The sequence below is a fragment of the Mauremys reevesii genome, linkage group 10 (assembly GCF_016161935.1).
Source record: "Mauremys reevesii isolate NIE-2019 linkage group 10, ASM1616193v1, whole genome shotgun sequence".
NCBI lineage: Eukaryota > Metazoa > Chordata > Testudines > Geoemydidae > Mauremys > Mauremys reevesii.
In genome coordinates, this window is record NC_052632.1 from 75,530,958 (window position 1) to 75,543,264 (window position 12,307).

At 42.0% G+C, this 12,307-nt stretch overlaps 1 protein-coding gene and 1 long non-coding RNA gene across 22 annotated transcripts in view; one reads left to right on the forward strand and one right to left on the reverse strand.

The window, feature by feature from the left end:
- Positions 1 to 12,307, forward strand: part of SDK1 (sidekick cell adhesion molecule 1) — a 656,852-nt gene that overhangs the window by 498,303 nt on the left and 146,242 nt on the right. For 19 of the 21 annotated variants that reach the window (XM_039493139.1, XM_039493140.1, XM_039493143.1 and 16 more), the window contains 3 exons: positions 6,406 to 6,553; positions 7,428 to 7,568; positions 11,707 to 11,888. In XM_039493139.1, coding sequence (XP_039349073.1) covers positions 6,406 to 6,553; positions 7,428 to 7,568; positions 11,707 to 11,888 — 471 coding nt within the window. Of the gene's footprint in view, positions 1 to 4,330; positions 5,505 to 5,691; positions 5,732 to 6,405; positions 6,554 to 7,427; positions 7,569 to 11,706; positions 11,889 to 12,307 lie in introns of those variants that run through there. The other 2 variants (XM_039493155.1, XM_039493156.1) reach the window with 2 other exon arrangements.
- On the reverse strand, positions 20 to 5,263 carry LOC120374000. Its single transcript, XR_005585847.1, has 3 exons — positions 4,855 to 5,263; positions 971 to 1,056; positions 20 to 319 (listed from the first exon to the last, which is right to left on the reverse strand). It is a non-coding gene; the product is annotated as an uncharacterized LOC120374000 (long non-coding RNA).

Sequence of the window (12,307 nt, forward strand, 5' to 3'; positions counted from 1 at the left end):
CTTGACCTGTCAAGTATAGAGTCACTTTCTTATTTTCATGGCGCTTAATTTGAAAAAAGATAAGACAGCACTAATTCAAAATAGCCAGCATGTTTGAGCAGATTGACAACTAAATGAGAAACTTTTTCAGCCAACAGCAATTAAATTGGAAGACCGAGTGAGCGGAACCCAGAGTATGTTCTGGACAGCTTAAGTTAAATGAAAGATTAGCACTGTCTGCTCAATATAATGGAGGTTTATTTAATAGATTGACCTGGCAAGTCTTTTGTCATTGTAGAACTTCTCCAGGCTTTCTGGGTCAGGAGACTGACAGTAATCCCTGAAAGAAGGGAAAGTGGATGTTGAAATTTTTATTGAAGGTTTTCTATGTCAAAATTGTCCTTCTACATGGTGAAACAAGTTTCTTTCTAATTCTGTTTTGGTTGTGCATTTAAGCTGGAAGAGCAGCCTTTCAAAGGGTTTAGTTTATTGATTGTCAAGAGAAGACTTGCTATTTAAATTTTAAAGATACTCTGCAAACCTGCTGTATCCGCTGCTCCATGAGCAAGCAAATCCTCCCCAAACCACTTTTCCTGTACAAATCAGAGTGCCCAGGAGATGAATAGGGTTCGTTTATATTAGTTTTCAGTTTAATCTCCCTTCCTGCCAGATCTTTTATCTTCCACCAGGAGAGGAAAAAGAATAAATAAAGTATTCTGCAGATGCAGTATATAAACAGAGCAGAGCCCCAAGGTGCTGAGGAGATTAATAGGCCCCGTTGTTGAATCAAACTGTTCACTAGATCGAACTGTTTGGGTTAAGCACTCTCAAGTGGTGTTTACACTAGCAGTAAACAAATGAAACTGAATTGTTCCAGGAAATGGACCAGTGCGGATTAGCTCATTTAAGGGCATTCAGCATTCTTGTTTGTGTGTGCTTTTCCATTTTCTTGATTAAGTGGCTTCAGGGAGCTTACTAAAGTCAGCCATACCTTAACTCCTGCTTCCCATTAATTTTCATTGTGCACTTGGGTGTAGTGAGATGAACAGTTGTTTGGCCACGGTCATAGGAGAAGTTCTATGAAAAGCAAAGTAAAGGGTGCAAAGAGAGAACTTAGCCTATGGTTTTCATAGTAAATATGAGTAAGCATATTCTCATAATGTAGATTGCTATCAAGCTCTTGTAGTCAAGATCACTGTTAGCAAGCCTTTGCCAAACAAACACCACCTGGTGTGAGAAATCTACTCTTCTGCAAGTATCTATCCAGGATTCCTACTACTTGCTGTGTCAGGAATCACATTAAGACGACTTTGCTCTCAGAAAGCTATTACTATAATAAATATATTTTGAATAATTAAAAGATGCAGCCTTTGTAGCCCAACTGGCATCAAGCCTGAGAGGGTTTTAACTTGTTAAAGAACCAGCCAGCAAAGCACTGAATTAGTGATTTGTATGTTGGTGACATTTAACACATTTGGGACATCTCATCTTCATTTGCAGGCAGTGTATGGCTTTATCTAGGTGATCTGTTAGAGACTGCAGTGCAGTTCTGAACCATATGCACAGATATGTTGCCAAAATCTCTGGCTAGTTCCTCAGTTGTTTTCAGAAATGTTTGTAATTTTAAGCGTGGAACGTGAAAACAGCTGGTATTATTAAAAACTGAACAAGTCTTTAAATCCGCTGACAAGAACCAAATGTCACCTCTTCTTGACTGCCCCAGTCATGACTTGGGGGAGAATATATGACACCATGCTATGTAATAGAATGCTAAACTGTATATATGTTCAGCCACTAGGTGGCACTGTAACACACATTATTTAAGCTACCCTCAGCCATACCTGGCAGAGCATTAAAGGAACTTTTAGTGAACAGCTGGTATGTCCAGTGGTGAGCTGGAGCAGGTTCCCACAGGTTCCCAAGAACCGGTTGCTAAAATTAGACCTCCCTGGAGAACCGGTTGTTAAAGGGCCAGAGGGTGGGCAAAGAACTCTGGTCTGTGGGCTGGACCATCCTGTTGTTCCCAGGATTCCCAGCTGGGGAGGCTGAGGCTCCCCTGGCCCTTCCCCCGCTTCCCCCCAGCTGCAGCGTGGCCAGCCGCCGGCACCAGCTGGGCAGCTCAGCTGAGCTCTGGAGTCGTCCTGCTGCCGCTTTTTGAGAGGCCCAGCGGGGGAGGGCTGCTGCAAGCTCCAGGGCTGGCCAGAGGAGAGGGGAGGGGGCAAGTGGGGCAATTGGCCCAGGCCCTGCAGGGGCCCCCGGCCTCACGACGATCTCTCTCTGGCCCCTCCCCTGCTCCTCCCCCTTAAATCAGAACTTTTTATAGGGAACCGATTGTTAAGATTTTGGCAGCTCATCACTGGGTATGTCCCTCTCTGAGAAGAAAGCTCTGTTGCCACTTTATATCTAATACAGAAGCATGACCTGCTAGTAGCAGCCCTGGAACCTACCATGTACAAGAAATACATGATGTGGTGTCAGAAGTAAACTAGTGCCAGAGGAAAACAGAAACAGAAGGAACAAAAGCAACAGAGGTTGCAGACTGGGGGGAAAAAAGCAACAAAGGATCTCATCAACATGCCACTCTTCAATGCCTCAGAGTTTCAGCTTTGACAAACTTTCACAATGGACAGACGGGAAGCAGTATTTTGCATGATTATCAGTTGCTCCAAAACTCTATAAGGAAAATGAAGAATTTATGCTATTGGGAAGCAGGAAGAGCATATCTTTAAATCCTTTGCCTTTACTGAAGACCGTCACAAAGATGATTATGAAGCATTCTGGCTATGTTTGATGCATACTTTCTCAGAAACAAGTGGTTTATGAAGGAGCATGTTTTCATCAAGAGATTTCAAGGACCTGGGGAAAATGTTGAATATTTTTAGGTGCTCTGCATGCATTGGCTGAAAACTGATTTTGGAACTGCAAAACATGAAAATATCAGAGACAGGCTTATTAGTGGGTTAAAAGATAAAAATTTTTCACAGCAGGTGCTATTTAAAATAGACTTAACTGTACACACAGCTATTCAAATAGCAAAGCTGTCTGAGCTGCTGAGACAGCAAAACCAAGAGCAACTTATCAAACTCGAAAAATAATAAACTATCTTGGATGCTGTTAACAGATGCAGCAGGATTGCTACAAGTCATTACCATAAGAACCCTGAGGCAAGGGAAAAGAACTCCCAGGTTATGAGGGACATATTCTAGTCAAACACCAAAGCCTTTCATCCAAAATGCACAAAATGTGGAAAGTCATATCCCTTGAGATGAGGCATGTCCAGCTAAAGGTGCAAGGTGTAATAAATGTGCAAAATATGGATATTTTGCAGCTGTTTGCCACACTAAATCAAGGAGCTTCATATTACGGATGATGAATAGCCGTTATTTCTGTGGATCTATCATGTGTGATGACTAATGCTAAGATTTTTGTCATGGATATTTTTAGTAAAAGTCATGGACAGGTCACAGGCAATAAAGAAAAATTCATGGAAGCCAGTGACCTCTCCATGACTCTTACTAAAAATATCCATGACAAAATGGGGAGTTCAGCTGTGGGGTCCCCACATGGCCCTGCAGTGGCTAGACAGCTGCGGGAGCCTGCTCGAAGCTCCAGGGTCCCCTACCAGCTGTGGTGGGCTCGGAGTTCGGGGAGGGGGAGGTTGACCCTGTACCTCCCAGCTGTTGCAGGCTGAAGACAGAGGTCTGGAAGTCAGATTTTGTGACTTCCGCCACCTCTGAAAAAATTGTAGCTTTAGTGATGACAAAGAGCCTGTCTAGAGAGTGAAACTTAATATGCATGGAAAGATTTTAAAATTGACTCAGGAGCAGATGTCAGAGTTATCTCTGAAGGGACTTACAATAATCTTCAACCCCACCCTCACCCCCGGAGCTGAAGTTACCTAACAGTTCTGACTTGTCCTGGAGGTATTTTGAACTGCATGGGTCAGTTCACCACAGAAACAATAGCTTTACATTCAGAGTGCATGTGATCAAAGACTAGAGTTACCATATTTCAGATTCCCAAAAAGAGGACATTGCCGGAATGGAGGGATGGCGTAGGGGGTACAGTTGGAGGTGCTAGAGGGAGAACCTGTGGTGGGGGTCCTCACAGGTGTTGCTTCCTATCATGGTGTGAGGGCAGCTGGTGCAAGCAGTGACAGTTGTCAGTCAGCACCTCCCTGTGGGACCTCATCCCCAGGGCTGGGAGCTGGGACCTGGGTGGGTGGAATTCAGCTGTGGCTTTTGGGGGAATCGACCAATCAGCTGCAGGTGGAGGGGAGGGACCAGTTAGGAAGTGGACCAATCAGGGCTCTTTCTGAGCAGCCGCTTGTCTGCTCTGCAAGAACCCCAGACATTTCCTGATATTTGAAAAGTCACCTGAACAGAGAGAGGCTCAAGAAGAGGCTGTGTCCAGGAAAACCCAGACATACGGTAACCCTATCAAAGACCAACAACCTTCTTAGGCATGATAGCCATGATGGGCCTAGTGAAAAAGGTGGAAGAACTTGACAGAGGAGTTTGAAGATATTGGACTTTTGGAAGGAGATCCAGTACAAATAAACTTGAGAGACAATGCTGAACGATGTAGTGTACAAACACCTCTACCAGACAGACTTTGGAAGAGACTAGCTCCAGATTTATGCTAATTCAGAAGACATCATTACCTGATCATACTGGCCTGTTTTCCAAATGCATAGAAATAATTAACTTGAAAGACAAAGCATGATGCAGTGTTATTAAGCTCAAGTGCACTTTTGCTCACTTTGGTATTCCAGAACAACTAGTGACACAATGGACTACAATTCAGTGCAGCAGAATTTAAGTCATTCCAAACGAAATATGATTGATCATATTACGAACAGTCCACATTACTCACAAGTGAATGGAGAGGCTGAGAGAGTGGTAAAAACAGTCAAGAAAATCCTACTGCTGGAAGAGCCATTTCTTGCTCCGAGTTACAGATAACAGCAAGAGCAGCTACTGGGTCTAGTTCTACACAACTTCTGCTGGGAAGACCACTCAGCACTGCTGTTCCAACCTGAGAGAGTCTTTTCCAAAGTGGCCAGACATGAAGAGTTGCCAAATTGGATAAAAAGGAGAAAAGAAAAAAAGATTATGAACACTTTTACAACAGGCAGAACTCAGAACTGCCACGTCTAGAATCTGGTGACTGAGTTCATGTCAAATTGGAAAGAAAAACTTCAGCTGTCATAAAGAAAAAGAATTCGGTGTTCAGAACATGTGATGGAAGCCAACAGCGAAGAGTTCAACAGAAACTGCCAACATCTACAGTTTGTTCAGAACTGAACAATCAGAAAATTCTACAGATGTCAGACATAGAACAAGACGATGATGAGTCAAAGATTCCAAACTGAACATAGCCAATTGTTGCAGCAAATGGATAGCCAGATGACTAAATTGCTATGCATTCAGATCATGTAATTAGAAAACCAGTATGATTCAGTGACACTTAGCAGATTAATCTCTTCTGAACTTCAAAGCATGATCGTGTAAATTTTGTAAATGGTAGGAATGTAGAATTTAAGGGGGAGATATAATGGAATGCTAATCTGTATTGTACTAATCTATCACTAGGTAGCACAGTGTATACCATACTTTATTTAAGCTAATCTCAGCCACATCTGTTCACTATAAGGAAGGAGCTCTATGGCCACTTCATATCTGGTACAGAAGTGTGACCTGCTAGTAGCAGCCCTGCAACCTACTGTGTACAAGAAATATGACATGCTAAGGTGAAAAGATGACAGAATATTTAATTTCCAACATATCTCATTTTTCACCTCTCTGAAACTCGGGAATGTAATTCAGACAGCAGAGAAGCTCAGTGTGTGAAGTATGTGAACTGACAGTGGAGGTTTTACACTACTGCCGGAGCAGTTTATTCCAAGGAGCCAACCTAAGAAATTATTAGACTGAATATAAGACAATACATCTGTAGAAAACATCCAGGCATGTAGAAGCCTTCCCAGACCTTGCAGCAAAGAGCTAATTTGGCTGACAGAGTCACTCTTCCACACCTGCTAGAAAGCTGGGTAGAAAAATGTTGCAGACTAGCTGCGAATTTCATTACAGCCCTTCAGTCAGAGACACTCATAGGTGTGGTGTGTAATGGACTGCTAAACAGATGGGTCGCGAAATACACAGCCCATCTGTCTTTATTATGCTCATTTCTTTTTATTAAAATGTTAATGAATACAGTTTTTAGTTATTACAGTGACAAGTGTAGCATCCCTTTCCAGTAGACAGATGTGCAATCTACCTAACCATGGGGGTAGATAGGAAGGTTTCTTTTGTTCCTCTGAGGAAAGAAGTTAAAGGAAGCATATTGCAGTCATAGATATTCACTTTCTTAAGGGCTTCTAACAAGCACCTCAATATTATTAATGTGTGTGTGTTCCTCCACCAGACTCTCCCTGGAAAGTGCATCTATCAAATGTTAACCCTAAGATGACCAGTATCACTGTGAGTGGATTAACTCCAGCCCGTACCTACCAATTTAGGATGTGCGCTGTTAACCAGGTGGGCAAGGGCCAGTATAGCACTGAGACCAGCAGGTAAAGTAAAAGTAGATCCCTATGTAAAATGCACAGCATGTGAAGTAACCCCTAATCTGTCAGTTGTTCAGAATTGTTAAAATGAAGTTACCTTTTGTACCACAGCGTGGGGATGTGGGCAGTCAGCGGACAGCCCTGGTTACATGAAGTGCCTAAGAACTTTGTGCAGTATTTAGCCATACTGGCAGTTAGCACCAGCAGCACATTCTGCATCCATTGGGGACAGAGGTGCATCCATCTTTGCAGAGTAACAATCAAACAGGATCATAGAAGGAGATGAAGTGAATGCATGTAGGGCCAAAATATTTTTTCCTGTTTAAGACTCAGTGGTTAACTCTGGACTGGGCAGAGCACTCACCCAGTCACTGCATGTCACTTCTATAATTACTTCAGTTGTGGCATAGAAAGATGGCTTCATCAAATTTAGTTTCAGATGCATCCCCCTATCTTTATAAACCAAAGCTTGCTATGAGCATGAATTGTAGAACAGCTGAGGTTTAAATGGCTTTTTCAAAATGTAAATGTTTGATATGAAAAATATTGAAAGAGTCAAAGGAGTCACAGATTCTGATCTGAGCTCTAACTCATTCAGGCTTGTAATGTTTTCATACAATTGGAACAGCATGGGGGATTCAGACAGAATAAGGTTACCTCAGCTGTCCTCCTTGTTGCTTGCTTAACTGATTTTCTATTATGTTGATTTGTTGTAACTATTTCATGCAAAGTCATCAGTAGTTTGATCAGCATTAAGCTTCTTTCTAGTCTTTGGACTTAAGTAAATAAAGCTGGTTCACATTTAGTGGACACAAAATAAAATGCTAGAGCTTTCTTTTTCTCCCAACGCCCACATCCCATCACATTCTTTTGTGCTTAGATTGATGTTACCTGAAGAACCTCCCAGCGCTCCTCCTAAAAACATAGTAGCGAGTGGACGTACCAATCAGTCTATCATGGTTCAGTGGCAGCCTCCTCCTGAAAGTGAACATAATGGGGTTCTCCATGGGTACATCCTAAGGTAAGTGACTTATGCTCTGGCCTAGAGGGATCTTAATATAAAGTCTGGCGCTAAATGTCTTAGTGTGTGGACATCCTAGCGGTGTGATACAAATAAAAAAGAGAGAATGTTTAAAAGACAATATCTAATTCTGTTCTAATTTATCATTTGATATTATTTGCACAGTGCCATGTGTGCATAGTGCTTTGCAGACAAATGAGACTCCCTACCACAAGGAGCTCATAATTTAAGTCAGACATGTCACACAAGTGGAACAGTGGCATTCTGGGTTCTGGAGGAACAAGGATACTGCCAATAAAGTAGAGAGGATGTGACAGATCAGGTGAGCCATGGCCAGATTAAGGTTTGGAGTTGAAAATAAATTAAGTAAATAGTCTTTCTGCAGCCCAGCTATACTAAATCAACGTAAAGAGACTTCAAATGGGTAACTGAAAACCACTTATTTAATACAATCTTTCCACTTCTCTATGGAGAGGGTGTGGTTCCTAAAACAGAGTATGCTCAGACTGAGAGACTTCCCAGACCACATTCATTTTCTAGTCTCTTTGGGAGTCAGTAACCAGTCCAACTGGACTCGGTGATTGTATGGTTCCCAGGTGGCTCCGTAATTGTCCCTGCAGTGAGAGCAGGCAGCCGTGGCATTCCCTCTGCTCAGGAAGGCCTTGTCTACACAGTTCTTTTCTGGGAAATCTAAGATTGTACAACCACTGGTATAGTACCAAGCAAGGTTGGAGCCCCAGTTTAGACAGAATACAGATGTCTGGTGGCATTTTTACTAGTCCTCTAAATCTGCTAAAGGATATGGTGGTAAAAGTGCTAGTGCCCTTTTTACACTAGTGTTACCACTTTGCTACCATTTGATGGAACTGCTTTGGTGGTATTGCTGAGGGTGGAAATTTCCTGCCAAGCCTAATGCAGACACAGCTGAAGAATGTTAACCATTTCCCTGTCACCCAAGCAATGAGGTCTGTATGCCCAATCAGAGGATACAACAAGGTGGTTTATATAACTCTTGACTATATTCCTGCACCCCAGCTTTCTTACCTGGCAGATTTTCAAATGTCGATTTGTAAAAAAATATTTTTTAAAGTGAAAAGATGTGTACACAACACATACCGTATTTGGTGAGCTCTCTCTATGGTATGCTTTCTCCACCACTCCTTTTTTATTGTCATCTTTTTGTGTGTTAGTCTATAAAATAGATATCTACTCCTCTAGGCAGGGATTTGTCTGCAGCAACTATGGTGTCATGCACATCTGTGGGTCCATCTATAAATAACAAACGGTAACTGTAGGCAACACTGTTTGCACGCCATCAATCTTGGCCAGTTTACTACATTTCTTGGTGAAAGCCTGTGAATCAAAATTGCAATATGCCAAAGACTGAAGCTGAAGCTTTGAGTTCAGATGGATTGCTGGGGAAAGCTGCAGGCCCGTATTCTCTACTGGGCACAGATATAATGGGGAGCTGGTTGCAGCTCCCTGATTCAGGGCTCTGGTTGTGGTGGAACAGGAGGTGTCCTGCTCTTTGCTTACACTACTGAGGACCCTAATGGCAGCATAGTGTCCTGTTTGGTGGAACTCAGCTCTGCCATGCCCCTTTCTGCCCCTACTATGTCCCTTCCTCCCCATTTACTTGAGGGTTGGTGAGGGAGGTTATTTTAGAAGATTTCTCCCTACAGAGGAAGATGGCTTCACATGTCTGGTTGGTAAGCAACCTTGGTGGATCAGAGAATCTGTTACAATTTCTCTGGTGCTGATATACTGTTGAATGAATGGGATCAAAAGGCATTCTAGTGGGACAGCTAGTCCATTCCTTTGCTTGTCACAGGATTGGTTTTGTTATTCCTAAACCAGCCCTAATAGATTGGTAGTTAGTCTGCCCTTAAATACCTCTGGAGATAGCAATTTTGCAGCCTCCCTACCCTTCCCAGCCTGTTCTACTGTCTGACTGTTTCATATAACATGCTGACTAATTTGTAGGTTAAACATTTCCTTCTGCAGCTCATGCAAAATTAGCATAATTGATCCCTGTCCTCTCTTTAACATCCCTTTTCATAATAGTAGAGAGTTATCCAGTCCATTGTCATCAGTCTGTACGAGTTTGTTGAAAACATTCTTTAGACATTTAAATTATTATGTCTAGGCTCCTGAGTAGGGAAACAAACCATTCAACAGGAATTTAAAATTGTAACAAAACTTTCCCCTGTAATATTCCAGGGTTGTTCTTGGGATTCAAAATGTGAGGGTTACAGGAAGGTATCTGCTGTTGAAGGGATTTTCTGTACTAGTTTCAGCTGAGTTAGACTACAGTAGCTCTGTATTAAAGGTGCCTTTTGAAATTAAGGCTGTGAAAGACCCACGATAACATCAGGTCCATTGCTCTGTCTTTGCAGCATAGAATCCCACTATAGAGGATGTATTGGACTTAAACTGACAGAATGCCTGATCTTAAAAGTGAAGGTGCACTGCACAAAGCCTGTGCAATATACACCAAATATATATATGGTGAGAAAAATCACTAGGACATAACATTTCTGAACTGGCCTTTTTCCTCTGCTCTTTTTCTCATCAGCAGAGTGTTGTTTTTATAGGGGTGTCATGCTAAGAGCACGGTAGATTAGACCACGGGAGCACTCCACACTTTGACTGCTACCTGTGAGAGAAAACAGAGTGCTGAGCAAAGAATTGACATTGCCAAGATTCATACAACCTTCCTATCATCCCATAAGTGAAGGAAGGGGAGGTCTTGCATTGAATGGATGCAGAGAGAGCCACCTAATAATCCCAGGGGGAGATCCTGACATTGCTTTGCTATATTTGCCTTGTGATTTTCTGTTAATATTTCATGGAGCTATGCTGCTGTAGTCTCAATACAAAACATGACCAAGTCAGGAAGCCACACTGCTCTCCCAACTCTTTGGGGTTGTCTGTATCACTGCTATTGGGTGATCAAGAGCTGCACTGAGATCTCTCTAGGAACAACAAAATCTCTGAGAATTAGGCCTTGTCTAAACACAGGGATTGCGCTGATTAAATTTATATTGGTTTAAAAATCACACCGTAAATGAACCAATGAAACTTTCTCATGTAGATAAGCCTTTAGTTATTGCTAAGCAGGGGCTGACTTAAAACAGCATAAAAATAGTATGATGAATAAAAATCCAAACCTTCCCATAGTTGCCTTTTCACAGAATAGCAGTGCTTCATTTGCAAGTCATAATGCCATTTGGTCTACTTATTTCTGATATGTTGATTAGCATATTGTACGTATCTACTACACAGCTTGTTCCTAAAGGGAAAAAAGCAAACAGTCTCACTCAAATTTCCAAGGCTTGTTTGAGAGGAAATGATAATTATAGAAAACAATGGATTCTCAGAATGCAAAAGGACACACCAAAAAAAGGCTCTAAAATATGCATCCAAATCAATTCTATTTTCCATAACTCCTCCTACAGGGAAATGTATTCAGTTGCTCCACCTCTTTGGCAGAGGTTCATCACTATATAGATAGAGCTATATTAGTGATCCTCATTTGGCAAACTGTTTCATCTCCGTATTACCATTCTTCTGATTCCCACTCTTTAGCAAGACCTTCAGTCCCTAGGCAACCCCTGTTTCAGGCCTTGTTATAATCATTCTGTGAAAGTGGATTCCTGATGCAGGCTTGAGCTGACAGTCCCTTCGACCAGAAGGCCTGGACGCTACTGAGATCTTCTTGCTTTTCAGGTTGAGGCTGAGGAAGAAAACATTTCTCAAACTGATTTACATCAGCACCCTGATAAAAATCCTGTCCGTGATATTTTTGATACTAAATCACAGCTTTTACTAGACAAGCCACATTTAAAAAGCTATAATTTTTCTACAGACATAACAGGATAAAATGCCAGTTTTGTTTAGCCCTGAGCATGTAATTTCAGTGAAATCAGATTATAAATACTATAGCAGTCAAGCAGGGTATGATCTTATCAGGGGTTAGTCTGTTGTTTTTGAGGACGTTCTATTATCCTTTGTATAATTCTGCAGTAAAAGTTTGAATATTGCATCTTCAGAGAGGAAGCGGTTTTGCCAGTCAGTGCATTTGCTATAATTGATGCCTTTTAACTGACTGCATTGAATTTTCCTTTTCTGTATGCAGGTATCGCCTGGCAGGCCTCCCTGGGGAGTATCACTATAAGAACATCACCAGCGCAGAGATTAACTACTGTTTGGTGAAAGACCTGATCATCTGGACTCAGTATGAAATCCAGGTGGCATCTTACAATGGAGCCGGGCTGGGAGCATTCAGCAGAGCAGTGACAGAGTACACTTTACAGGGAGGTGAGCTCCGCTCTGCAGCCTAAACTGCAAATCCTTTGCAGTCACCAATTTTTAGACAGAGTGAACAAATAGTTTGTTCAAGTGTTTGTCGTATGTTTCCCCGTATGAAGGAAAACATGCTGTAGAGAAAGAGGATTCTACAGGAGAGGTTCAAGTGAGATAGAGGCCTTTACAAAGAGGAAAAGGGAGCCAGAAGTCTTATTCTCATTTATACTAAAGCTCCTTTACACCTCTCTGGCAACATACAGGTGCCCTGAAGTGGGTGGAAATTACCTCTATAACAAAAGGGTTTGTAATTACTTTTTACACCTCCTGAAAGGTGTGTTTACACTACTGGATCAGTCTGAAGAATCCTTAGCATAATCGAGAGTCAGGCCCTTAAGATTGCCATTAATTTCCATGATTGCAGGACTACATTT